The sequence below is a fragment of the Solanum lycopersicum genome, chromosome 1, assembly GCF_036512215.1.
Source record: "Solanum lycopersicum chromosome 1, SLM_r2.1".
Lineage (NCBI taxonomy): Eukaryota > Viridiplantae > Streptophyta > Magnoliopsida > Solanales > Solanaceae > Solanum > Solanum lycopersicum.
This window is the reverse complement of record NC_090800.1, coordinates 85,046,600-85,072,380: the sequence shown is the minus strand read 5'-3', so window position 1 is coordinate 85,072,380 and position 25,781 is coordinate 85,046,600. Positions and strand designations below refer to the sequence as shown.

Here is a 25,781-nt window from a genome sequence, read left to right as displayed (position 1 = left end):
TAAACCAGATTTAACACTACTTATTTATCACTACTTATGAGTAAAAGAAAAAAAAGAAAATTTTGATTAGTTTGCTTATGCTGGTTGACTTTCATGTTAATTTTTCTTTTAGTGTTTTTTCTAAATTCTGTGCACAATTAATATTCGAGTGTTCGAGCTAAAGTATCAATATGTATATATTTTTAAATTCATGGAATTTTAAAATCTAAAATCCAATAAAATTAGATCCAAAATTAATCTGTCTAATCAATGACAAGATATAAGGACGAAAAGATCTTCGTGTGGTTTCAGCATCAGAAGGGCAAATGTGTTTGTTTCACTTTACATCAGTAGCACAGAGAAAATATCTGGAATCGATCCCTTGCTAAGAAAAAACAAAATATACCAACTATGATTGCTGTGATGAAGTGAAAAATATTCGGTTATTCTTTTATCAGATATTTCAAATTTAAATCTTTTAAAAATGAAATTATTTTGTTAGAAAGTGCCAATATGAATTTAATAAAAACTCCAATCACAAACAAACACCTATTAATTGCAAATAACTACTTATAATTACATTTACCTATTTTTAGTCGATGCTTTTTATTTGAGCCACGAAAATAAAGTAAATAATTTAATCGCTAGTGAATTAGTAGCACCATCGATCTTATAGTTGTATTGTACCATACTTTGAAAGTTTTGATATTATAATATTTGTATTTGATTTTTAAGAAATTATATCATTGTCATACCAATTTAATTCGATCTGATTCGGTATGTTGAAGTTCGATTTAATATTTTACAGTAAGATAAATTGGTAACCAAAGTTTGTTCGATTTTGACTAAAGATGTACTCGTATAATAGAGTATTATTACTTCGACAATAAAGAAAATCTCAATTATGTCAAATCAACCCATTACATATGTTTGAAATATATACAAACAACTCTTATTTTTAATAAATTATAGGTAAATACATTTCAATCAAAATAGAGTAGTCACAGTTTTAACTTCTAAAAATTTAGTTTATACTTTATACTAGTACTAGATTGCATACTTATTACTTTATGTAACTACATATTTTGATATGATATTTGATATTTCGATATGTTATCTCTACCGAATACCAAAAAATATTAAGAATGAAGATAATATATCATTCCAGATATCGTAATAATAAATCACAATATAAAAGTTCTTAATATGATATAATATTTCGATATATACCATACCATACCATTCCTTTTTAACTTTATATAATTGTTCTTCAGTTTTCAATTATTACTCAATATAGCATTATGCCACCAAATTGGACTTTTCTTTGACCCATATATAATGGAAGCACTATTAATTAGTATATTGTTGTTATCACAATAATGTGAGTGTTATTGTAGCTGCTAGTATGGGTACTAATCATGTTCAATTGCATTTCATTATTATAGCAGATAAGAAAGTGAAGAGGGAGGACCCCAATGAAGAGACTACACAACAACCAACTGTCCAATTCTTCCATTGGATTTACAATTAAAAACAAATCACACAAAAACTATTATTATTATTAAAAATAGAAAAGCCAGCTATTCCTCTATCAATAATTCACACTATAGCCATGTGCAAGAAAATAATATTTTACGTCCAATATTGATGGTACTTTTGGTACTTGAAAGCTCTGTGTCCTGTTGATTGTTTGTTTTGTGGGATCCGCCTTTTTAATTGAATTTGAAATAAAAATAGGCTAAAAAAAAATTAAAATATTGAATTTAAATGAATTCGAATTAAAATAATTAATTTCGTTTGATTTTTGTATTTGAAATAAAAAATATTAAATTCGGATCAAACTCGCAATGTGGCGAAGACGCATCTACTGTTGTCGGGGGACAAACCTCCCTGTCTGCCTCACTGTTGCCAGTTCCTACTTCACGCCAATCCTTTTGGATTAGGTTTTCTATCACCATCAAACTGGAGTCTATTTTATATTATATTATATTATTATGCTATTTTGTTTAACCATAATAGTTTCATTTAATAGTATCTAATTTTGCCCAATACAAAATTTAAAAAATCAAAGAAAATTCTCTGCATTTAATTAAAATATAAATGGAAAAGTTGTAATTTTTCATGTTCAATCTTTTCACTTCGTTCACATCAGTATGATCTCAATTCCCTTTTATCAATTCTCCTGTTGAGCAACTCTAGTTTCCATTATTGATTCATATATAATTTATGCTCTTATTTTACCTATGCTAGGAAAAAGTTCATTTTGACACCTCAAACTGAACTCAAAGTTCAAGGCATATATAGTCAAAATTCGAGGATAAATTTATGCATTTTTCGTCGAATCATTTTTGACAAAATGTACTCGTCATACGTTAGAGCTCCATTGAGTTTATGGCTAAACAATGAGATGATTTTTCAACGATATAAGAATGGAAAAAGTATAATAGAGGATATAGTATAGGGCAAGTTTGAGTATTTTCCTTATATATATTCACACTCTTTGGATAAAGCCAAAAGAAGAATTTGAGCAATTCATGTACGCAAAAACTAATTTAAAGTGTACATGTTTGTTTTCACGTATAAATATGTTTTCTTTCGAATAAACTACCTACATATTTGTATTTTAAGTAGTTAATTTCCATGTTCCCCGTCCAATAAAACTTGTCCACCTTAACAAAATCAATAAATAATTTTACACTTAATTTTAATCTTCCCTTATCATTAATTGTAGTCATCTCCTTATTACATTTTTCAAGATATTGTATTTATTATATTTTAATGATGATATAATAAAATTATCCTTCTGTTTACAGTTTATTAAAGAGTGTGTCAAGTTAATTGTGAGGACAGAAGGAGTAGTATGTTTTACCGTAAGGTTACACTAGGAGTAGTATGTTTTGCCGTTGTTACCACTTCAATTTTTTTTTCAACTCACTCACCCTTGTAACAAAAATTTCTCTATTGTCTATAGTGTACTACATACTAGCTATATTTTGGGGATCACAGAGAGCAAAAACTTTTTCTGAAAATGTAGTTTTCCATTGATAAAAAAAAAAGAAAAAGAAAAGGAAAAGCTTTAGGAAACTTACATTTTGGTTCTTCTCAATGTTTTCCCACACTAGTTATATTCTTTCTTTCGCAACTTTGACTCTGCATTTGAAAACCCCAAAAAAGGGAAGTGAAAAAGGAAAGCAATTCTGTAAGCAGGAATTAAACTTGCTACTACTATGTTTAAAGCACACTTTTTCCTACTTTGGTGTCAAGAAAATGAGAAACATGATCCAGTGATGCATCAAAGTTCAAACCTTGGGATCAGCATAGTCACTTTTGCTTTCTCGTCATTCAAAATTGTCTCCGCTTCCAATCTACTTATTCCCCCCATTCAAATATACTATCAGACAACATTTCAGCCTTTTGTCTTCTCAAAATCCTACTAGAGCCAAAGCCTAGATTCTTCATGTGCTCTTTTTCTCCTCTTTACTTGCAGTACAAATATTCCCACTTACTTTTTCTCCATCACATATGAAAACGGGAAATGCAAAAGAGGAAAGACAATGGGGTCCTCAACCCATTTAACTCAAGAAATAGAGGGATGAAGTCTATAAAAATTTCCTTTCAGAAAAAGATGAAAATCGTGACAAAAACTTTGTATTATTCACCGTATTATATACAATCTCTGTGCTATACAATCACACACTGAATAGTACACCAATAACACAAACCTTCGACTGTCACCGTATCCCAGCTTATGATGCCGCTACAAAGCAGAAAAATAGAGGTTAAGGTTGATAACAGAAGAAATACAGCCTCTTACATCACTCATTAGATACTGCATAAACTTTCTGTCTTCCTTAAGAAATGTTTAGATTAGTTTCGATATCATCAAACAATGGACTCTTATCGTCTAGGTTTTACCTTCTTTGACCTTAATCTCCAGAAGTTCCTCAATGGGTTGGCGGCATATGGGGCACTTATTTGATTGATGCCTCAGTTCTTTGGCACACTCACCACACAAACACTACAAAATTGAAACGCCACAGTTACTGGACATCAAAGAGGAAAAAAATTGAGAATTTAAGAGGTCAAAACTATAAAACAAGAGAACTTCCTGCTAGGATAGTATACTTAACACTTCATTCTCTTGCTTTCCTATTTTTCTTCTTTTTCATTTTTTATTCAACATAAGGGCAACTTAATAAGTTCCCACAGGAACTGATCAAAGGAGAGATCAAATGATAAAATAAAGCATTCTCAAACACTACATACATAGCTTCAGGGGACACTCAATCATTTGTTAGCTTTCAGTCCCTCTGGGTTCTAAAAACACGAAATGTCTTTCCACTTCTTGTGAATATCTGATGGTCATAAAACATGAAGTCAATTTTCTCTTACTTGTATTGAGAGGGAAGAGGGGGGGACAATGTTTATCACTCCTTTCCTGCCACTTATGCCACATAATACATCAAAGAAGAAAGTTTTCAGAAATTATTATCCTTGAATTATTTACCATCCTAATATTAGCATATGAGTAGTAAAATTCTTTTAGAGCTTTTTCAGTGAGAAATAAATGTAGAGGTAACACTTTCTCAAACATGATAAAAAACATTTGGACCCCTCTAAAAATATCAGGCCATTATCCCAAGTCCAGCTCTAGAGGTCAATATATTCCAAAATATCAACCTCCAATAAAGTCTGGATTCCAGTATGTTACTGGGAGTACCAAGTCTGCTAAATTGCAACCACATTTATCGGTTTGCAGTTATTTTGTATCGAAGAAGCATCTATAAACTAACAGATACATACAAAAGTTTTAATACTAGATGCAAGACAACAATCAGTGGATGTGCCTTGGTAAATAGCAGAGACATCAGAAATGGCCACGCATTCTCGAAGTCTTCTGCGTTATCAATATCCACTAAATCTTATAGCCCATGTTATGCACCTGTAAACTCCATCTGGAGAAGAGCCTTCAGTTTTTCCTAATCTTTTTCTTTTTAAGCGGAACAGCTTTACACGAATGTAAAATCCAATGTCATTTTTTCAACAGGCTACACACAAAAGTAAGGTCCAAGAATAATATGTACCAAATTATCTATACTTATCATATATATTAACCTTGAGATATTGAAGAAATAAACCAACTTTCAAAGTTAATGATCATACCATATGTCTACATGGCAAAACTGCTGTGTCTTTCGGCTCAGTCATGCAAATTACACATTCTTTTCCTGACTCCTCATCATTGACATTAGTTTCCTCTGAATTGTTGATCCCATAAATCTCTCTAAGCTCATAGCGAACTCCTTCAATCCACAAAATCTGCTTGATCACTTTCACTTGAAAATGATCCTCATTATTCTTGACTAGCACGGCTTCAGTTATCTGTGAATGGGCAGAGTTTTCCAGTGACTGCCCAACATACTTCTCATCCAGTGGTGTTGATGACAGAGATGACTCAGCTGATATAACAAGGGGGAAAATTTCTTCTCCTTGGAGAGGCTTTGATAGGTCATTGACATCAAAAAATCCCAGGTCAATTCCAGTTCCAGAAGGCTGGGAAAACTTTTGGCCCAGTCCTTTTACAAATGGTATTTGAACAGGCTTGATTTCAGGATATACTGGATTGAATTTGCAGTTGGGTCCCTCCTTAGCAAAGTAGAAAATGGTGATACTGCAGTCAAAAGACAAAAGAACATAAATGAATTTTTTTCTTTCATTTTGTCAAAATAATAAGTGTTAGTCCAAGAAGCATCAAATGAGTGCCAACCTAGGGAAGCATAGCACCAGCACCACTAACGAAAGTAAGAAGTAGCAATCATTGGAACCAAGAAACCTGCGTTACTCAGCTCGGGTTCGGATATAACTGTGTGTGTGTGTGTGTACACACAGTATAAATTTATCACAGAAAAATATACTCATTTATATTGCAAAAATTCCATCAAGAACAGTGGAAAACAAAAAAATGAGAAACTTAGGACCATATAAACCTTCAAGAGATAGCCATAAGGCTACTTTTCTATTGAAATGCTATTCGTGACTTTAAAAAATTAGTCAACTAAAAGGTCAGCGAGGCCCAGCCCTTAAATATTACTCCATCCGTCCTATTTAATGTGACAACATTTTACTAGGCACAAAATTTTAAAAGGAAAGACTTGTGAAATTTGTGACATTTGTGTGACTATAAATCATTAGGGAATTTTAAGGTTCAATTGTTTCTGATTGTAGAAAGGTGATATTCTTATTGGGACAGACTAAAAAGAATAGTGTGCCACATAAATTAGGATAGAGGGAATACTTATTAAGGATTTTTTTCGCGTGATATGTTGACAACTTATTACATTCCATTGAGCTTCTCATAGAAACACAAAAAACGTATCAGATTGATCTTTTGGTGAGAGATGCTCTTTATTTAGATAATGAATGGATTATGTTACTACTAAGCAAAACAAAGACCTCTTTGAGATATAAACAACAAACAATAACAAACCGGGTGCGACCACACCTTGGATGTACACAAACCTTATCTCTTCTTTTGTGGGGTAGAGAGGTTGTTTCCGATAGATATATACCGTTTATAATTAATTAAAATACAAAGATCACATTGCCATCTAGGTATCTGATCTTTAAGGAAGTGGCTTGATCCAGAAGAACTGCCTACTGGTGACATCCATCTTTTGTCGGTTTTGTCCTTGAAACAAGGGCTTTTAAAAATCGAAGGAAACAATGTGGTTTTCTTAAACAATGAAGCAGTACATCTAACATATTTTTTTTTATGAAGGTGCATCTAGCAAAATTGAACCAGATGTTTTATGTGGTGCTAACGATTTAATAACTATTTTTGTATCCCCAAGTGTTTCAGTTTATGCTCCTACCTATTATCTAGATATACCAAGAAAGATATATGGCCTAATGAGGCTACTACAAAATATTTACTCATGGGTAGGGCAAGGTCTTCTTTTTTGGTTCATGGTTTCTCTTTGAACTTGGTTATATGGTACGTCTGGTGGAGAGATTGAGTTTCACATAATCTCTTTAGACTACATACACAGCAACCATATTAAGCATTTCGGTAGTGTAACTTGCTTCAGTCATTATCTCAACTCACAGGTATAATGACCAAGCAAATAATATAAGTCCTAAACAAAGAAAATGAGTTGATACAACCTCAGTTGGTCAAAAATTATATTGCAAATGCACCCAAGGGTGGGGCCAAGTGGTAAATGAAGTGGTTAAGAACCTTGAGGTTCAGGTTCAAAACAAAGTAGAGACCAAAAAAGCACTGGGTGATTCTTACTTGGTACCTGTTGCTAGGGGGAGGTGGCAGGTATTGACTAGAAGTAGTGGAGGTGGGCGAAAGGCGACCCAAACACCATGGTCATTAAAAAGAAAAGAAGTGTATTGCAAATGCCATGATTCCTAATTAAATTAGTTTTTCACTGGATTGTCTTTTGTATTATATTAAATCTTGTCTTCGAATATTTTTGCTGCACTTCATGAAATTTGAGTAAAGAATAGCTGGTTGTGAAGAGACCTTAAAACACCTTGAGAGAGCACTAAATGCCACCAACAAGATGCAATACAGGTTCGATATTTTCCCACTGATCATTTTAACTTTGGAATTTCAACTTGACAACAAAAAACAGCAAACGTTTTACTAATCAAAGACCAGTCCACACTCATTTGTATCTATCTAGTAATTGTTGTCTTTTTCTTGCTAAATTTCTTCATAACAACTTTACTTATTAGGTATTTGTTGACTTCACATTGAGACATGGCCTAGAATTCCAACTAGTCAAAATATCCTCAGATAGTCTAAAGTTCAAGAGAAATTTCAAAGGGAAAAAATATTTTTTATGTTACATTTGATTTGTTCCAATCAAATCAACATTATTTGGAGCTAGAGATTCAAGGGATACATGCTATCTCCCAGAAATCCATTTCCATTTACAATTGGCAATATGGATGTATTAGTTCATTCCCTGGTGTTGCTAACAAGGTTAGTAAGCTGGATTCAGCCATTTAACATGGCAATATTTCCCTGCTGGCACATTAAGGTAATAGATTCCAATATGTTTCACCAAAACCATCCTTAAATTTGAAAGCTTGATAATCTGTATTCACTATTCCCAATGTTGAGTAACGAGATACACATTAGTAAGAGGCACAATATAGTCAATGTCAGCATAAGATTATTTACAAGGAATTTAGCCCAAGATTGTAAAAGAAAAAGGGGAAATAAAACACCTTATCAGTTGTTAACACATTATTGACCACAGTTCAGCTCAATTAGGCTTCATCAAATTAGATAAGTTATAGTTTGGAGACCATGACCTAAGAAGTTCTATCTTCCAAAGTTAGGCAAATCTTCAAAGCATTCTAATGTAGTTTTTTCCATATAAGACATAGCAATGAAAAAGGTCACCTCACAAATAACTCATAATACCTCCCATAATACTTTTGTCATGCCTTAGAATTGGGAATCTCTCTCCACAACTACTTCAATATCATTTCAACGATTGAAGAAACAGAAGAATTGGCATCTAAATACCTCAATTTAAATCTTAAATAACCAGTTGGATATAAACCAATCATACAATGAAGCCCCAAAAGTGCATATACTGCAGTTCCCATACAACATTAAGGAAGTCAATAGTTTAACTCTAACACTACAAGTAATCAAGTATTTGCATGGTAATAGTTGATAAAACCAATAATTCTGGTTTGCAAGATTTGGCATTTAATTCCATATTATTCTTTTCAGACACATAGAACAATACTTAACAGTTGACTTTTTCCTGACATTCCGAAACTGTCAGGCTTACACAACTTCAGCGATACAATCCTTCTATCCCTGAGTTCTAAGTTCAAATAGAACCAAAAGCTATTACTATGAAAGGGATCATAATTCTAACCGATACCACAATAATCCATCAAAACAAGTTAACAACAGCCAATCTATAAACATAATCCTAAGCTTGCAACACTTCTCCAGCTCAACTCATAAGATCAGTTACAGATTACTCACTCATTTTCAATTCTAATATACTTTAATCCTTAATTGCAGGTTCTTCAGCTTAATAGCATAATAATTAACTAAACAAAATGAAATATAAAATCAAATCAAAATATATAAAAGGTACAAGCATAGATATGATCAAGTACCTTCCATCAACAAGCGCATCGAAAGTAAACGAAACCAAATGAAAATCCTTATTGAATTCGTCAACATGAACCCTGATAGTATCCTTATGAACATTAACATCATTCTTAATCTTCTTCGCATTTTGATGATCCACATACGGCACCGCCGGCAACGGCGGTGGAGGAGGCGGCGGAGGCCGAAATCCACCCCATCCGTTATTACTGTGAGGATGATGATAATAAGGAGGATACTGATTTTGATAGAGTACAGGTCTAGTACCATAACTGGACTGACTGAAACTAAAATGGTAGTTTGAATTGGAAGGAGGCGGGTAGTTGGGCGGGGGAGGAGGGGTTAGTAAAGGATAAGGGTTTCGGGAAGGATGAGGTGTTGTAGAAGTTGTAGGAACTGAGTAGGTTGGGTGGGGAGGTGGCAGTGGTGGTGGAGATAGAGAAGGAAAGGGCGGAGCAATAGAAGAAGACGGCGGCGGCAGAAGGGGCGGTGGAGGAGGGTGGTGGAGGTGATGATTTTGATGTCTTTTACTCCATGAAATTCCCATCTTTTTTTTTTCTTCCTTTGGAGAAGCAAATGAACAGTAGATGATGAATTTTGAAGAAATCAGCAGAACAATGTGGGACCCACGCGGTTAAGGGAAAGTGATTAGGAAGTTAAGTTGCCGAAAAAATAATTTCAAAACCAAAACAATTAATTATTATCTTAAAATTTTCATTACAAACATATATTTTTAAAAGCGCAGATAAAATCTAATCTATATATATAAAAAAAAAAAAGTGTATCGGATTAGCTCTCTAACAACATAAAATTATATATTCACTATCATCTATCGAATTTATATACAAGTCAATCTCATTTTTATGACGAAAAAATTCAATTTTCCAACTCAACGAACCTTCCTTTTGTTGGTTCAAAGTACGAATACAGCCAAACAAAAGGTTAATTTGTTTGGCTATGGAAGGCACCAGGTTAAAATTAAGACGTCAGAAGCAATTTTGATATTTCCAAAGCCCTTTCTTTAATTTTCTCTATGATTATGATGTCAAAAAATCATTACTTTTATGTTAAGAAACCTCTGTAGTTATTTTTTGTTACTTTGATTCCACAACTAGAATAAACGTTATAGTTGTAATTCATTTTTATTGGAAGTTCAAAGTCTAGAAGTATATATGTTTATAAGATATTTCACTATTTTATTAATAAAAATGATTAAAATACAGTTTAATTAATAAAAATGATAAAAGACCTCTCTGAACAAAACAGCAGAAAAATAAGCATATATATAGCTTATTCAAAAAGTAGAAGCATTCCGTCAAAGATATATATTATCTTATGAATTTGCCTAACAATGATTATTACTCATTGTTTATTATTAAATTAAATTAATATCGTCACAATACCATCTTGATCAATGTCAAATAAAATAGTTTGACGGCAAATTAAGGGTCTCGGAGTCTTTTGGTCATGGACCGAACTAAACACATTGTTTACTTCTCACTAGATGTTAATAGTTTGTTATATTAATTACATTACATTATTGGGTGATTTTTATGATTTTATTGTACAAATTTTAAATTTATTAAAATGTCAAAAATAAAAAATATTGACATTAAGATAATACATGACACAATAACAACTGATCTAATGTATTTACTCCTATATGGATTTGAGTTCTACTTGACATTGGATTGTAATTAGAGAAGAAGCATTTGAAATCGAAGTTTGGACAATATTGATAGTAATGGCTTACATGATCATTTTAGACTAAAAAACTTTCACATATAATAAACATAAAAATCATATTTGTATGTTATATCTATACTTTGCATAATTGCACTCGTAGCAAACATAAATATGTATATTTCGCTATACGTATACGGAAAAAAAATAATTGTATAATTCCCTATACATATAAAAAAGAAAACAGTTATATTCAAAAGATTAATTGTATAATTTGTGTATGTATAAAACGAGAAAGAGAGAAAGACAAAAGAAAATTGACAGGGAAAATATTTGAATCGTATAATTAGAAATTAATAGGACAAAGATATATGTATTTGCATGTATATATAGAATTTTCTTTCGCTTTGTACAAACAGAAACACAATTTATATATTTTGTTTCTGTTTGTGTAAGCGAGAGAGATGAGAGTGAAGAGAGAGATCTGGGAGAGGAAATGAAAATATATGTATGTATACAATTTCTCTCGCTTTATACAAACACATATACATTTTATACATTTGTTTTTGTATAAAAGCGAAAGGAAGCGACTGAGAGAGGAACAGTGGTGAGTGAGAGTTTGAGAGACAGACGATTGACATACAGTTTGCTACAGGGCACAATTAAGTCAAAGTATGATTATAACATTTAATTTGAATTATTAGTGTGTTATTATATATAATTTTCCTAATATCATTTATGGCAAAGATTTTCTTTAGAGCCAGTTTTTAGGTCCATCTTCTTACAATAATGAGTTATCCCCCAGCCCATCTTATATTACGTGTCTTCTAGGCCCATTTCATACTAACTTTTATGGGATTATTAGTATTAAAATAGCACTGTTCATTGTTTAGTTTAGCTTATGCTTAGAGAATATTTTGTTAAAAATGGGAACTCGCCGTTGCTATCCAACTTATATTTAAAGAATATTCCAATAGATAGCCAACCCCATCCTTAATCATTAACTACTGATTTAGAGTAATCAAAATTCAACTAATGAGTAATTTAAAAACATAGGAATTTGGAAAATTAAAATGTTTGATTAAAAGAAGGAATTAGCTAAGATTTAGGCCTACCTATGTCCAACTTTGTACCAGAAAAGTTGTAAAAGTGCTACTACCATTATTGTACATATCAACTTTTGGATTTCCATATTCCTACAACATTGTTTAAGGGTTGGTTTAATTAGTGAAAAGATATTCCAAATGGGATATGTACAACCACATGGTTACATAATATATATGTATCTAGCATAGTGAAGAAATGTCACTCTCTATTATTCTGTAAGATTATGAAATGTATCACGAGATTATTTCTCATGTCCTTCCATTTCATTACTATTTTTTAAGTTTGGATGTAGTTCCTAACCTAATCGAGTCAAATCAAGCCGTGTCATTTTTAGAAACTTTCATAGTCATGATGGTTAAGTATCATGACGCTTAAATAAATATAAATATGAAATATTTCCCTCTTGCTTAAATTGTAGAGCAACTCTTCCTGTTGAAATGTCACATGCAACTATACAAATAGGGGCAAACATTAGGCTATAGAGTTGCAGCTAATTCACTAAATATGAAATATAGGTCCCTAATAAGTTTGCCCTGAAATTCAGGGCATATTTTGACCTCAAAATGAACACTAATTGCGGATCCCCATAGTTTTTTCATAATTTTTTTAAAGTATTCCCCAGTCAACATGCAATTCTAGTACATGTCAATTTATCGATTTAATTTTCTTTTCCTCAAGTTCAGAATTTACTGAATCGATCAATTTAGATTTGACTAACAGAGATAAAAGGGTGGATATATTTTTACCACGGTTCTCAATGATAAAATATGGGCAGAGAGCAAGTTGATTTTTGAGCTACTAATAATTTGAGAACTAAAAAAGTGAATTGAAATTGGGTGCTAGACGTTCCAAAAAAGTTGTTTTTGTGAAAGCAAGACAGAGACTAGACCTCTATATAATAACAAAAGAAGGGACAGAATGAAGTACAGAGAAACCATTTATATGTGTGAGTGAATGAGTCATCATGTGGCAATTGTATGTATGTAGGGCAATATTACCTCCTATCAAGGCAAAATTTCAAGCAATCATGTGGCTCTAACTTCAATCTACAAATCCTAAAAAATACAAATTCCACATTGAAACCTCATCATTTTTTTCTCACACACACATTAAAAAAAAAAAACTCCATTTTCTGTTTCCCTTGTTTTTGTTCTCTCTGTGATCATGGAGGATAACTACAGCCAAAACCATCATCACTCTGAATCTCAAAGTCATAAAAACCACCAGCACAATGACATACTCCCTTCGACATCCGTTCTCCTTATTATCGTTCCAATCATAATTATAATCCTGCTTATTGCAATATCTCTTCTCATAGTCATGCTTAAGCGCATACAATCAGCCAAACACAATGGGACTAATAATAGTTCAAAAAGTGTCATCAACAAAAACAATTGTATGTTCGTTGCACATAGCACCATCGACATCCATTTAAGTCCAGGTAACACGAATTCATACTTCATATCATTCCTTTTTTTTTAAAATGGAGTATGGATGATGAATAAATCACTATTTAGTTCCAAGAGACCAGTAAAGGTTGAATATGTTTAAATTTAAATCCTGAATTCGTCTACGTGCTAGAACTATTGTTCAAATATGGAACCACTCAATTTTTTAAATGTTTATATGACAATGTGATGGGCAGATGTAAAGGGTGGATGTCTACCTGGACACGGAGGAAATTCAGGGAGGATGCCAGAAACAAAATTGAGAGGAGTTCAAGTATTTACATACAAGCAGCTGGAGATGTCTACAGACAAATTTAGTGAGGCAAATGTGATTGGGAATGGAGGTTATGGGGTTGTCTACAGAGGAGTCCTCATTGATGGAACTGTGGCTGCAATTAAAGTTCTGCAAAGGGAAGGCAAGCAATGGGAACGTTCTTTTAGATTAGAGGTCTGTCATCACTTCATTTATTGCCTCTTTCTTCATCCACTTACATTGTTTCCAATTCACACATTATTACTACTCTCATTGTCTCAATTTATATACCGTAATCGATAGTTTGACTTCACGCAAAATTTTAAAAAAAATATAAAAATATGTTTTTTTTAATGGACTTAAAAAAAGAAAGTAACTTAACTTTTTATTCATTCACTGTGTATTGTGTATGGGGTGGGGGTAAGGTGGGGGTGGGGGGACAGAATAGTTACTTGAGAAAATTGCTGATTTAAGTGGTTTGTGTGCTATATACAAACGGTGTAGATTTTCAAGTTGTCTTTAATTTGAAGGATTACTCGAGGGTGAAATTTTTTTATTCCAAATGGTGTTGACTTTTTTTCTCCTTTTTTATGATATTAAAATTTTTTATCCTTGGAAAAGACAATAGAAAAAGGCCCTAGGATAACATGCAAAGAAATATATTATATAGAGACATGTGATGGTACTTTGGCAGTTTGTTTAGTAATTAAAGCATATCAGGAATGTCAAATTGTCAAGCTATCAGAACCATGTTTCTCAGAGCCATTATCTAAATAAAATATCAACAATGTAAATACGTCATATGATTGCAATACTGTAGCAAAAAAATACACATGAATGTATATGGACCGTAAGGATTTATGTAACTGACCTTAACTTGTTCGTTATTGAGGGGTAATTGTTGTTTCTCTGTTATGGCAGGTGGACTTATTAAGTCGCTTACACTCTCCTTACTTGGTTGAACTTCTTGGCTACTGCGCAGACCAACACCACAGGCTCCTAATTTTTGACTATATGCCTAATGGTTCACTCCAACAGCATCTCCACAACGCGCATAAACAATCCACGAACTCATTGAACTGGGGAATTAGGTTAAGAATAGCCCTTGATTGTGCTAGAGCTTTGGAATATCTACATGAGCACACAACTCCATCAGTTATTCACAGAGATTTCAAGTGCAGTAATGTTCTACTTGATCAAAATTTCAGAGCTAAGGTGTCTGATTTTGGGCTAGCAAAAATTGGCTCAGACAAATTGAACGGTCTGATCTCAACGCGAGTATTAGGGACCACGGGATATTTGGCCCCAGAGTGAGTATAACATCTCCATGCTTGATCAATCAATGAGTAAAATAAGACAATATTGCACATGGAGAGGCTTCAGTTTCTATCATAGCACATTGTCACTTTCTGTTATTTCTTCAAGACTTACAGCTGACACTTAACATACTTCCCTAAAATGAAAATCCACCAAATGTGGTCCTCCACACCTCAGTTTTTCTAACCTACAGGTAACGATCTTTCGATTTTTTTTGTGACCATTAACCAACTCAATTTCTCAAAACAGGTATGCTTCAACTGGCAAACTTACAACAAAATCAGACGTATACAGTTACGGTGTGGTTCTTCTAGAGCTATTGACAGGCCGTGTACCAATTGATACAAAGAGGCCTCCTGGAGAACATGTGCTTGTTTCATGGGTCAGTAACTAATAATGTATTTTAACAAGTTGTAGCACGTTACATGTCTTACTTCCTGACCTGATAGTATAACAACTATTTATCACATTGTCAATATATATAAGTTAATAACAACAACAAAACTACTATCCGTAGTAGATTCAGGCGTTTAATAAAAACAATGCCTGAATACGTTTTCTCTGTTATATTAGGCTCTTCCAAGGCTGACAAACAGAGAAAAAGTAGTTGAAATGGTTGATCCAACATTACAAGGACAGTACACGAAGAAGGATCTAATCCAGGTAAATGTGTCATAACATTATACAATTTTTTTTATAATCATTCTTGTAATACTACATATGAAACCAAATCTAATGTGTTTTTTGCTAAACAGGTAGCTGCTATAGCAGCAATGTGTGTTCAAACAGAAGCAGATTATCGTCCGTTAATGACAGATGTTGTGCAATCCTTAGTACCTCTTGTTCAGACATACTCTTCTTCATGCTCTGCCAATTCCTTCAGATCATATAACCACACAGCGAGTCCAAGGTCTTAGGAGCCATTAATTCGGAATCTGAAGACGTTTCCAACATTATTCGTGATTCAACATTTTCATAAAAGTTATTTGATCAAATGTTGGAGAATGACAGACATTAATCTGTAAAAAATATCTGGTTAAAGCAATAAGGCTTATGTATTATAGTATTCAAATGGTAGCACCTTCAACTCTAATTAACCATTTTAGTAATGCTTCATCGTCTAGTAACGATAATAAACACGATAATTATAATATAATTCAGCTTTGTTTTAATAGGATAAGATTTTTTAACTATGGTCCAGCGTATGATCAAGTAGGATTTTTTTGTAAAAAAATTAGAAGGGACAGCTTCAATGCCATATGATACTATTGTTGGGTAACGCCAACATCCTGAGAAACAAATGATAGGCTGAGATGACCCGAATCGATGACGCTAACTAATGATACAAGAGTAGATATTCATAACAAAAAAAAAAAAGAAACATTACGATATATTTCGTCCAATTTTTTCGTCATGATTTCCTTTTACGAATCAAACTGTTAAAACTTTGACTAGTATTTTGTAGTATATTTTTTCATCATAGTAATGTATAATATTTTTCGTATAATTTTTTAATACTAATTTTTTTATATTTAAAATATCAAATTAATATAATTTAATTTAATTTTAAAAATTAATAAAATTAACTTTTAAGAGTTAGATCATAAGAAACTTACTGGATTTATTCTTTAGTACTACTAAGGGAACTTTTGTTGAATTTTGTGCAAGGTACAACTGGATTTACCCCTTGTAGCACAGGCAAGGAGAATATTAGAAGATAAGATAAAAACTATACTTATTATTATGTCAGCTAGCTCCTTGTCCATATTCCTAATGTGATTATATTCTAAAATTATGTCAGACTACCTTGTTGATTTTGTTACAATTATAAAATTTAGATATCAGACGCTACACAAAAGTACTGTGGAGTGTGGATGGTGATTATCCAGCTTTAAAAATATAATTAAATAAGAAAAATTGTCTTTAATTGCTTGAACTTATAGTAAATAATTTCAACAAACTTTGAACACCTGACATGTAAAGTACTTCCTCTTATATGTTTCAAATCATGTGAACATTTTTTATTTTACACAGTAATAAGCTTATCAAGTTTACTATTTTTCTAATTTTTTTTGCATATCAATGCACTTAAAATAAGCTAGAAAAAATATAGAGAGAGTATACTGAATAGTAATAGCTAGTATTTGAGTTATTCACATTCCAAAGACCATCTTAATAGTAGAGGTAAAATGAAAAAAAAATCATTTAATTATATCTTAATTTAGTAAATAATCAATATGAGATAATTATTTTTAGTAAAATACACGTCTAATATATAGATTTTTGACATGGGTCATCATAGTTATATGTGAATTTCATGCTTGACTATTAGCAGCCACTTGTGTATCATTATTGGGTGTCGCATGGACAATGCATTAAATTTGTTCTTTTCGCATAAAGATACTGATATAACTTTTTTAAAAACAATATGATTTTGGCATCTTCCAATTTCAAAGCAAAAAGATATTTATGTCTTCTTCAATCCATTCATTGCTAAAATGAAGAGATGCTTTTGCTAGAAAAGTATTTTTGTATAATTTTATCTCCTTTAAAATATTCTCTATTTGTACATGCATCTCCTATATTGTAATATAGAAATTAATTGAATTGTATCGATTCAAATTTAATATACAAGTGTTTGTTTCCTATGGGAAGATTCATGAGTGTGATGTCATTGTATGAAAGAGAGAGATTATATTTATATCATTGCATCGCGAATCAAAGAAAAATATTTATTTTTATTTCTCACCAAATTAATTCACCGAAAAGCGTATGATGGAAAGAGAGTAATCTCACTGAATAAAGCACTAATAAGTGGGCTAACCATAAACCATTTTTAATGAATTAAACAACCTGCTTAACGTAAACTGATTGAACAAAATAACGGTTGTTAGCAAAAAGCTGACATGACATGTACTATATTGTCATATGTACCGAAGTTTAGCTGCACTTTTCTAGGCTAAGAGATAAAAAAGAAGATAATATTCGTTGAGAAATATTCAACGTTAATATTATATTAGTAAAAAGTATTACTATTTGTAACAATGTTTATTCTGACATAAAATTTAAATAATGAAGATTTTAAGATAAATTATACCTAAAAAAAATTAAATTCATTTTTCTCTTTCCTAATAAAATCTCTCAATGTAATATTCAGATAAAAGATTAAAAATTAAACAAACAAGAAACTTGTGAACCATATTCTTTTTTGCAGCTCATCAAAGTCCAATTAATTGTAAACCTAACCGAGCTTTAGTGTTGATTTATCGTAATTAATAGCGACAAATGGGCGAGTTGGGTTAAATATGGACGGGTTGAAAACGGATAAACATAAAATGGATAATTATTCAATCAGTCCATATTTGACGTGGGTAAAAATGAGTTAGGGTAATAAATGGATTGGGTAAAATATTAATTTACTCATATTTTCATAAATAAATAGTACTTTAATTAAGAATTCAATATGGTGAAGATATTTTAGTCTTTTTTAGATGAAAATATTAAATATGCTTCATTTAGTTTTATTATATCATAAAAAAAATCCTATAACTTTTTAATATAAAATAAATTTATGTGATAACAAGATGAAAATATTTTTAATTTCAAAGTAAATGAATATTGCATTTTAGGACTAAAACATGCTTAATGAACTTTAAACAATGTCAATACTAATACATGATTTGCTTATTTTACACAATTAGTTATCATCTAATATGAAATGTACACTTAAATTATATATTTTTGGAGGGTCAAAGACTTCATCTTTTCAATTAGAGAGAAAGAATAGTTAATTCTATAGAATAACATAAAAAGGAAGAGAAGTTACACTATTTTTAGTGATATCATGAATTTTAAATAAATAAAAATTAAAAGTTCAACTCATTTGACTAATTCGTAATTTATTTATATTTTACCTATATATTATGGATCAAAATAAATATTAATTATGATATTCATATTATACCTATGTGAAAAATCACTCATCCAATTCATTAAAATATAAACTATTTACGCCAGTCACCAATATATGAACTCATTTTACTGATCCTAATCATAATTAAGAAACATTAATACACTATTCCATTCAGACAAACACAGTATTTAGTAGGCATAATTAATAAGAGTAGAAAGGACAAATAACTAAAGGTACCAAACTGATTATTATTGATAAGATATTTACGCCTCTGTCCAATAATATTTGTTCATTATATTAAAAATAATTATTTAATAATATTTATTTAAATTTAAAAAATTAAGAGATAATTTATTGTTTGTGTCTATTTTATTTTTGTTATTAAATTACTATTTATTATCTATCACATTTTTTAAAGTATTAGATTAAATAAAGTCAAAGAATAATATATTAATATCCCTATTATTTATTGTTTCTTAAGAGATATATCAAGTCAATAGTAGACAACTATTGTTGGACATAGAAAGGAAAAGGTTACTTTATCAATTTCATATTAAATGAATTTTTTACTTTTTTCTGGAGGGAGTGAGGGTGGAGGGGTATTGTTGGAAAAATAATTGAATTGTTCAAAATTTAAGATGGATGTTTGAAATTTTTTCATATTTACTCTTTCATTTAATAAAGTTTGATATTTTTTATGAGATAACTAACACGACTTATAAATTATATTTATGATTTTATAAAAAAATACGAAAAAGGGTCAAAATTGCCTATGAACTGTGTGAAATTGACAATTTATACCCTTCGTTACATTTTGGCATCAAAAATGCTCTTGCTGTTATCCCAAGAGACCACATATACCCTTAATAATTAACACCCCATATTTTATTAACTTGGCAAGCCATGTAGGACTAATCATTCTACCTAAGCATTATCAACTGAGATTCATTACAAAAGAACAAAACCTTTAGCGGCAATAATAGTCGCCACAAAGCCAAACAATCGTCACTAAAAATTTTGTAACATTAAATTCTAATTTTGTATTTTTTCTTCATTATTTTTTTAAAAATGAAAATAATATCGATTAAGTAGGAGTTTGAAAATATCATATTTTTATTTTTATTTTATATGTAAATGTATAAAATGTACAATGATGCATTATATAGTAGGAGATGTGAATCAAGAAATAATTTTCATGATTATTCGTAACAGTATTGGGTGTTTTTAATATTAATATTGCAAGTTATTTATTTTAGAAATTTAGGTTGCAATCAAAAATTAATTATCATATTTTTTTGTTGAAAAATAGGTTTTACTATTAGTCGTCATTAAAAATAACTCATAACCTTTAATGGCAATATTTTGAAATTTTGTGACAGCTTTGCCGCCACTAAAGATCAAGTTCTTTTGTAGTGAATCTTAATTGGCAGCGTTTAGGTGGAGGGATTAGTTGCATGTGACATGCCACGTCACTAAAAATTTGGGGTGTTAACTTTTGAGGATATTTGTGGTCTCCTAGAATAATAGCGGGGATATTTTTTATCCCAAAATGTAATGTAGAATATAAATGATCTATATCACATAGTTCAGAAACAATTTTGACCCTTTTCTGTATAAAATAATATCAAAATGTATGATTTAAATTATTTATTTCTTAATAAATCATAGGAGTATGAGCTAATTGCACGCAAGAACCTCTAATTGTTCGATAGAATATAATAGCTTTTGCCTTTTGGGGACCATAAATGCATGAATTATTGCTGTGGAATTTTGACAAATAAGGGTATTTTGTGTAGCTAGATCACCTTTGAAATGAATTGTGGGAAAAGGAAATATTTGCACCTTTTTATTATTTCCGACTATGATAATTACGACAAAAAGATTAGTGAGATAATGTTGAAATTAAGTTGTTCAATAGGAGATGAATAAGTCTCTTAAATTCTTCATATGGTTTGGGACCTTCGAAAAATCCTCATACTACTAAAAATAGATAAAGTTAAACCAACGTGTTGAGTCGATCCAAACAATCGAGGGAAAATTAACGTTCACTTTATTTATTTATTTATAAAAAAAATATAGGGATATTGTTGATTTTTGAAGTATAAAATTGTAGTTGAATAGTATAATAAATAAAACAATGAATAATATTTTATTAAAGAGCACGTGAAATTGAGTGGTAGAATTATTCAATAGTAAAATTTTAAGTTTGATCGTAAATAGTTATTTCCTTTGTCTAGCAATAGTTGTTTAATATAAATATTATTTTAGAATATTCAATAATATTTGTGTAGTTTATGAAATTAATAGAAAATTTAAAACTTTCTGAAATTAATGGAGAATTTAACACTTAATTCTGAATTTAACAACTCTATGTTGGTTTTTAATTGATTGAAAACGATGAATTGTTTAGTTGTCTTTCAATTTTAATCAATCCAAGTCAAATTGACAAAGACAAATTACGCGGATAAACAAACATGCGTTAGTTAACTAGTTCATTTAGTTATAGTTTGAATTAATTATTACTGATAATCGTTTTCTAGCTATAATTATGCGTCTCTTTCCTCTCTTCTCTCTCATATCTCTCTATGTTCTTAAGCATATACAAATACAAAATATGAATATACATATATAATTATATATAGATATACTTATACAATTTGTCTCTACCCACTCTCTACCTTTACTCGCCTCTCTCCTTCCTCTCTCATTCTCGCTCGTCTCTCTCTTACCTTTGTCAATCTCGCTCATAAGATATGCAAAGTATTTGTATACTAGTTACATATACACAATTATCTAAAGAATATACATATACAATTTAAAAGACATACAAATACAGTTCATGTCCGCTCTCGGTCTTTTCTTGCTTTCAACTCTCCTTCCTCTACCAATCTCGCTCGACTCTTCCTTCGTCTAACATATAACTGCAAATCATAATTAACAAACTATAATTGTGGAGCCTAATTAAATTCCTATTATGGCTATTTACGATTTTTTTTTTTGGACAGACCGATCTATCCTTAAAGTTCCAACCAATTCCATTGATTTTGATCCAATTTTTATTAGTGACACTTAGTAAGCTTATTTTTCAGATTATTCAGATTGAATTCAGACTTAAATTTCATTAAAAACCCATTTAGGCATAAAAGTTTTGTGGTGATTATTACAGTATTAATGCTATTTAATTTAAAAGTTGCTTCAAATTAAATGAGGGTTAAGACATACAAAGAAGTCACAATTCACTAGTAAACGGGAATAAAAATATATGTATTTATACAAATTTTTTTCGTTTTGTATAAATACAAGCACATGTTATACATTTATATTTGTATAAAAACGAGCGAAATTATATATTGAGAACGAGAGTAGCGAGCGAGATTCACTAAGAAGAGACGTAAAATAACAACTATTTACTACAAAGTACAATTAAATTAAACTATGATTATAATATTTAATTAAAATTGATAATTTACTTTTATATATAATTATCCCTAAAAATTTAACTCTCAAATGGCGGAACGTGATAAAAGGCTACTTATGCAAATAGTTTATATTCTCTTGTTCTCACTCATAAAAGAATAAATTAAAAAATATACGTAGCTGTTATTTACTCAAAAAACTTAATATGCTGTGTTCACAAGGACAGAGCTAATATTCAGATTACATGTCTCAATATTTGTTTTTAAAAGTTCATTTAATAGTTTTAAATATTTTCTTCAGAAATCATCTTCTAGAATCTATGAATATAAAATCTCAACTAAATTCTTATGTCCTTTATACATGAATATTTAAATTGCATTTATTAATATGCCAAACTTAGTTGTAAATATATTTAATTACGAAATCAATGTGTTAGGTCTTCTCTCAAATCTGTGGGCACGAGACGTTGACTATACCATTTTTATAAAGTCAAGGGAAGTTTTAGTCTACATTCTACTTGTAAAATAATGTTTAAGACCACTAATATTGATTAAATAGATCACAATCATCGAGCAAGACTTAATTTGCATCTAATCATAATCTTAATTTGAATTTGAACCAGTCTTAGCTATCCACAAATCATTACCAAAATATATCATCTTGAACGACAAACATAAAGAAAAAGGAAGCAATTTCAAGAGCTGTTTAGATGGGTTTATGAAAAATTAACGTGTAAGTGAAAAGTTAAGATTTATAAATAGGTTATACCTATTTTTTGTTGCCTTTTTACTTTCTTTTTTTTTTTTTTGTAAAAGAAGTGATCTAAAATTACTTTATAACTTTTTCAAACATCTCTAAAACTAAAAACCATCTAAAAAATTTAAAAAAAAAAAGAAGCTAAAAATAAGTTAATCCAATCGAAACCTCTACTTTTTCCTTTACATTTCTGTTTCACCAAAAATTGAAATACACATACTTACATCATCATAGGACATTATCCAATAAGGAAAAATAAATAAAATTACAAGTGATTTTTTGGTTACACTTACATCAACTATTGATATGCACTATATCTTTAAAACGAGAAAAAGGAAAAACTTAAAGATTTTTCAATTATATAACAAAAAAATAAAAACAAAAATGCTTTTCTCGAAAAAATAAATTTAGAGTCAAGTTTGGGCTTGTTAATTCAAAGCGGGGGCCCAATCTATCATGAAAAACACGTTCCCCTTTCCTATAGCCCATGAAAAGTCTTTGCGAATCATTACGGTTTGACTTCGAACCGGATTATTAAACCGGCGGTCGAGCCGAGTCAGTCGACATCAATGAGGCTTCATCGCCTTTTGGTTCCAAGCATTTAAACGACGGCAATTTGACGGCGGTTCTCATACTCCCTGAGGTGGAACCCTCGCCGGCTTCAGCTCCAACTCTGGGTGATTTCATTGATGAACCTCTTGAAAAGAATGGTGGTGTCATGGTGAAAATCCACCGGTCCGATTTCGGTTCCGGTTCAGACCACTCCATCCTTTTGTTAGATCTAGAACCCCGGTTGCTTCCATCTCCGGTACCGGTTCTGTATCCTTTTCTGGAGCTTGTATCTCTTGGTAAGGTGCCTCCAAAGCTTTTAGCCCGGTTCAATAGTGCACGGTTCATTACCTCTTTCCGAACGCCCTCCGGCAATCTGAGAGTGTACCGGTCTAAATTCTCACCTGGTAGTACTAGTGAATGACCGGTTGAATGTGATCTGAATTTGCTGAACATCTTTGGCCTCATGGAAATTGATCTCGGTGGTTGAATCGGCACGTTGAAACTCAAGTTTCTCTTTACTCCTGATTTAACTGAACCGCCTTCTTCTTGCTTGGGAACCCGGTTCGGCACGTTGAAGCTCAAATTCCGCTTCACCGTCGAATTAACAGAACCTTCTTCTTGTTGCTGTTGCTGTACTTGTTCCCTTTGTTCGTCGTCGCTCACTATGCGAATTGAAACTTCATCGTTTTGCTGTTGCTGTTGCTGTTCCGTTGCCGGTTCATCTTCTGGAACTTGAACCGGCGGTTCATCCGGTTGAGGGTTGAGATCAGCACGGCAAACAGGGCAAGTATCATGTGATTCCAACCAAGCATCAATACACTCAGGATGAAAAACGTGATCACACTTTGGAATTAAACGCAGCGTTTCATCATCTTCAAATTCATTCAAACAAACAGCACACTCCAAAGCTCCTTTACCAATTTGATGATCCTTCACTTCAGCATAAGTAAAAGTCGGAAAAGTCTCAATAACCGCTGCATCTAATCCACGAGCCGCCGCAGCACGGCGGCGCATGGATAGAGCTCGCCGGACACTGCCGCTCAATCCAGAAGCCTGAGTGCAGTGTCGAATGTAAATAGAAAAAGCAGCCATGAAAAAGAGCGCAGCAATAAGAACAATTATGATAATTGCCAAAGGATGACTGAGCCTTGCATATTGAAATTTATTTCCAGTAGTTGGTGGCTGTGCGACTGATTCGTCAATTAAAGAAGAACATGTGAAGAGAAACACAAAGAGAAGATAACTAAGAAGAGGAGATTCTTGCTTCATAGAATTGCCCATATCTCATACTAATCTGGGGAAGTAAGCTTTATAATTTTGAATATCAAAGAAATTGAAATAACTGTGGTTCGATTCGTTTGGGGGTATTAAAACAAAAATGGTGGATGGTGCAGAAGGATCCTACTTGGCAGACAGAATTGAAAAAAGGAAGCTCATTAATAAATTTCTTAAATGGAGTATATTTGTTCTCTCTCCCTATTTTGTCTTGATATTTATTTTTTATTATATTTTTAATATATCTTATTTTTTTATTAAAAGAAAATTAAAATATTACTATAAATATTTGAACTTAAATATAACTATTTTCTATATTTGTTTTTTTTTTTAAAGGAAAAAGTTTGCAACTTTATAAAGGAACGTCTGTTATAAATTCATTGAATGAGTGGATAGTCCATAAGGTTGATACATGAACAACCATTCATATTCACTAGGTTACATGAACCTTTTTGGATAAGAATGTATCTATTTATTATGATACTTAATATGGTGACCTTTGGAGTGATTTCTCACTCTATAAATAGGGTTGTTCATTCACTATTGTAATAGATACAGATGACACTTAAATACACTTGAATAAGAAGAAAGCCTTATCTTCCATTTTACTTCTCTTGTCTTCTTCTCTTTATGATTATATTCTTATGAGTTTGATTTTATAACACGTTATCAGCACGAGTCTCTATCAAATTGAGAGTGCGTTCTTGTTTTTCTTTAGCTCATATTTTGGTTGATCTCGTTATGAAGATCAAAGTATTATATGCATAAAATCAGGTATGTATTTTCTAGAATATTTTATGATTTAGAATAAAAAATAATATTCAGTCATTAACAATTATCAAGAACCGAAGACATATACTACTATTGGTTGAATATAACATGCTATACAAAACTTCTTAAATAGAAGAAGGTATAAAATTTTAATAG

The 25,781-nt window shown here is 31.3% G+C and overlaps 3 protein-coding genes across 7 annotated transcripts; 1 reads left to right on the top strand and 2 right to left on the bottom strand.

Annotated features, from left to right (window-relative positions):
• Positions 1–151: 151 nt before the first annotated feature.
• LOC101260179 (probable E3 ubiquitin-protein ligase LUL4) lies at positions 152–10,168 on the bottom strand. Of its 5 annotated transcripts, none has more exons than XR_011213212.1 (6): positions 9,142–10,118; positions 5,143–5,650; positions 3,895–3,997; positions 3,702–3,736; positions 3,069–3,129; positions 152–364 (listed from the first exon to the last, which is right to left on the bottom strand). XR_011213212.1 is itself a non-coding variant. In XM_010314278.4 (5 exons), the coding sequence occupies exons 1-4, from the start codon at positions 9,678–9,680 to the stop codon at positions 3,726–3,728; spliced, it is 1,161 nt and encodes a 386-aa protein (XP_010312580.2). In that variant the 5' UTR covers positions 9,681–10,118; the 3' UTR covers positions 2,997–3,129; positions 3,702–3,725. The 5 variants fall into 5 exon arrangements, 2 of the variants coding, with proteins under 2 accessions (XP_010312580.2, XP_069148506.1); XR_011213213.1 differs by lacking the exon at positions 152–364 and adding an exon at positions 1,396–1,687; XR_011213214.1 differs by lacking the exon at positions 152–364 and adding an exon at positions 1,737–1,948.
• Positions 10,169–12,846: 2,678 nt separating this feature from the next.
• LOC101259886 (probable serine/threonine-protein kinase PBL7) lies at positions 12,847–16,115 on the top strand. The gene is made up of 6 exons (XM_004230126.5): positions 12,847–13,364; positions 13,569–13,819; positions 14,546–14,934; positions 15,191–15,323; positions 15,515–15,604; positions 15,697–16,115. Exons 1-6 carry the CDS (start codon positions 13,088–13,090, stop codon positions 15,856–15,858), a joined length of 1,302 nt encoding a protein of 433 aa, XP_004230174.1. The 5' UTR covers positions 12,847–13,087; the 3' UTR covers positions 15,859–16,115.
• A 7,064-nt stretch (positions 16,116–23,179) lies between these two features.
• Positions 23,180–25,456, bottom strand: LOC101259581 (E3 ubiquitin-protein ligase ATL31). The gene has a single exon (XM_004230125.4). It carries the CDS (start codon positions 24,858–24,860, stop codon positions 23,562–23,564), a length of 1,299 nt encoding a protein of 432 aa, XP_004230173.1. The 5' UTR covers positions 24,861–25,456; the 3' UTR covers positions 23,180–23,561.
• Between the last annotated feature and the right edge of the window lie 325 nt (positions 25,457–25,781).

What these genes read in the sequence shown, in the direction of transcription:
- LOC101260179 (XM_069292405.1), bottom strand. Translation starts at nt 9,680, where the DNA reads ATGGGAATTTCATGGAGTAAAAGACATCAAAATCATCACCTCCACCAC. An exon ending in GATGCGCTTGTTGATGGAAG is followed by an intron (nt 5,651 to 9,141) that starts GTACTTGATCAT and finishes TTTTGACTGCAG; the next exon opens with TATCACCATTTTCTACTTTG. An exon ending in TTTTGCCATGTAGACATATG is followed by an intron (nt 3,998 to 5,142) that starts GTATGATCATTA and finishes TCAATTTTGTAG; the next exon opens with TGTTTGTGTGGTGAGTGTGC.
- LOC101259581 (XM_004230125.4), bottom strand. Translation starts at nt 24,860, where the DNA reads ATGGGCAATTCTATGAAGCAAGAATCTCCTCTTCTTAGTTATCTTCTC.
- LOC101259886 (XM_004230126.5), top strand. Translation starts at nt 13,088, where the DNA reads ATGGAGGATAACTACAGCCAAAACCATCATCACTCTGAATCTCAAAGT. An exon ending in AACGTTCTTTTAGATTAGAG is followed by an intron (nt 13,820 to 14,545) that starts GTCTGTCATCAC and finishes CTGTTATGGCAG; the next exon opens with GTGGACTTATTAAGTCGCTT. An exon ending in ACGGGATATTTGGCCCCAGA is followed by an intron (nt 14,935 to 15,190) that starts GTGAGTATAACA and finishes TTCTCAAAACAG; the next exon opens with GTATGCTTCAACTGGCAAAC.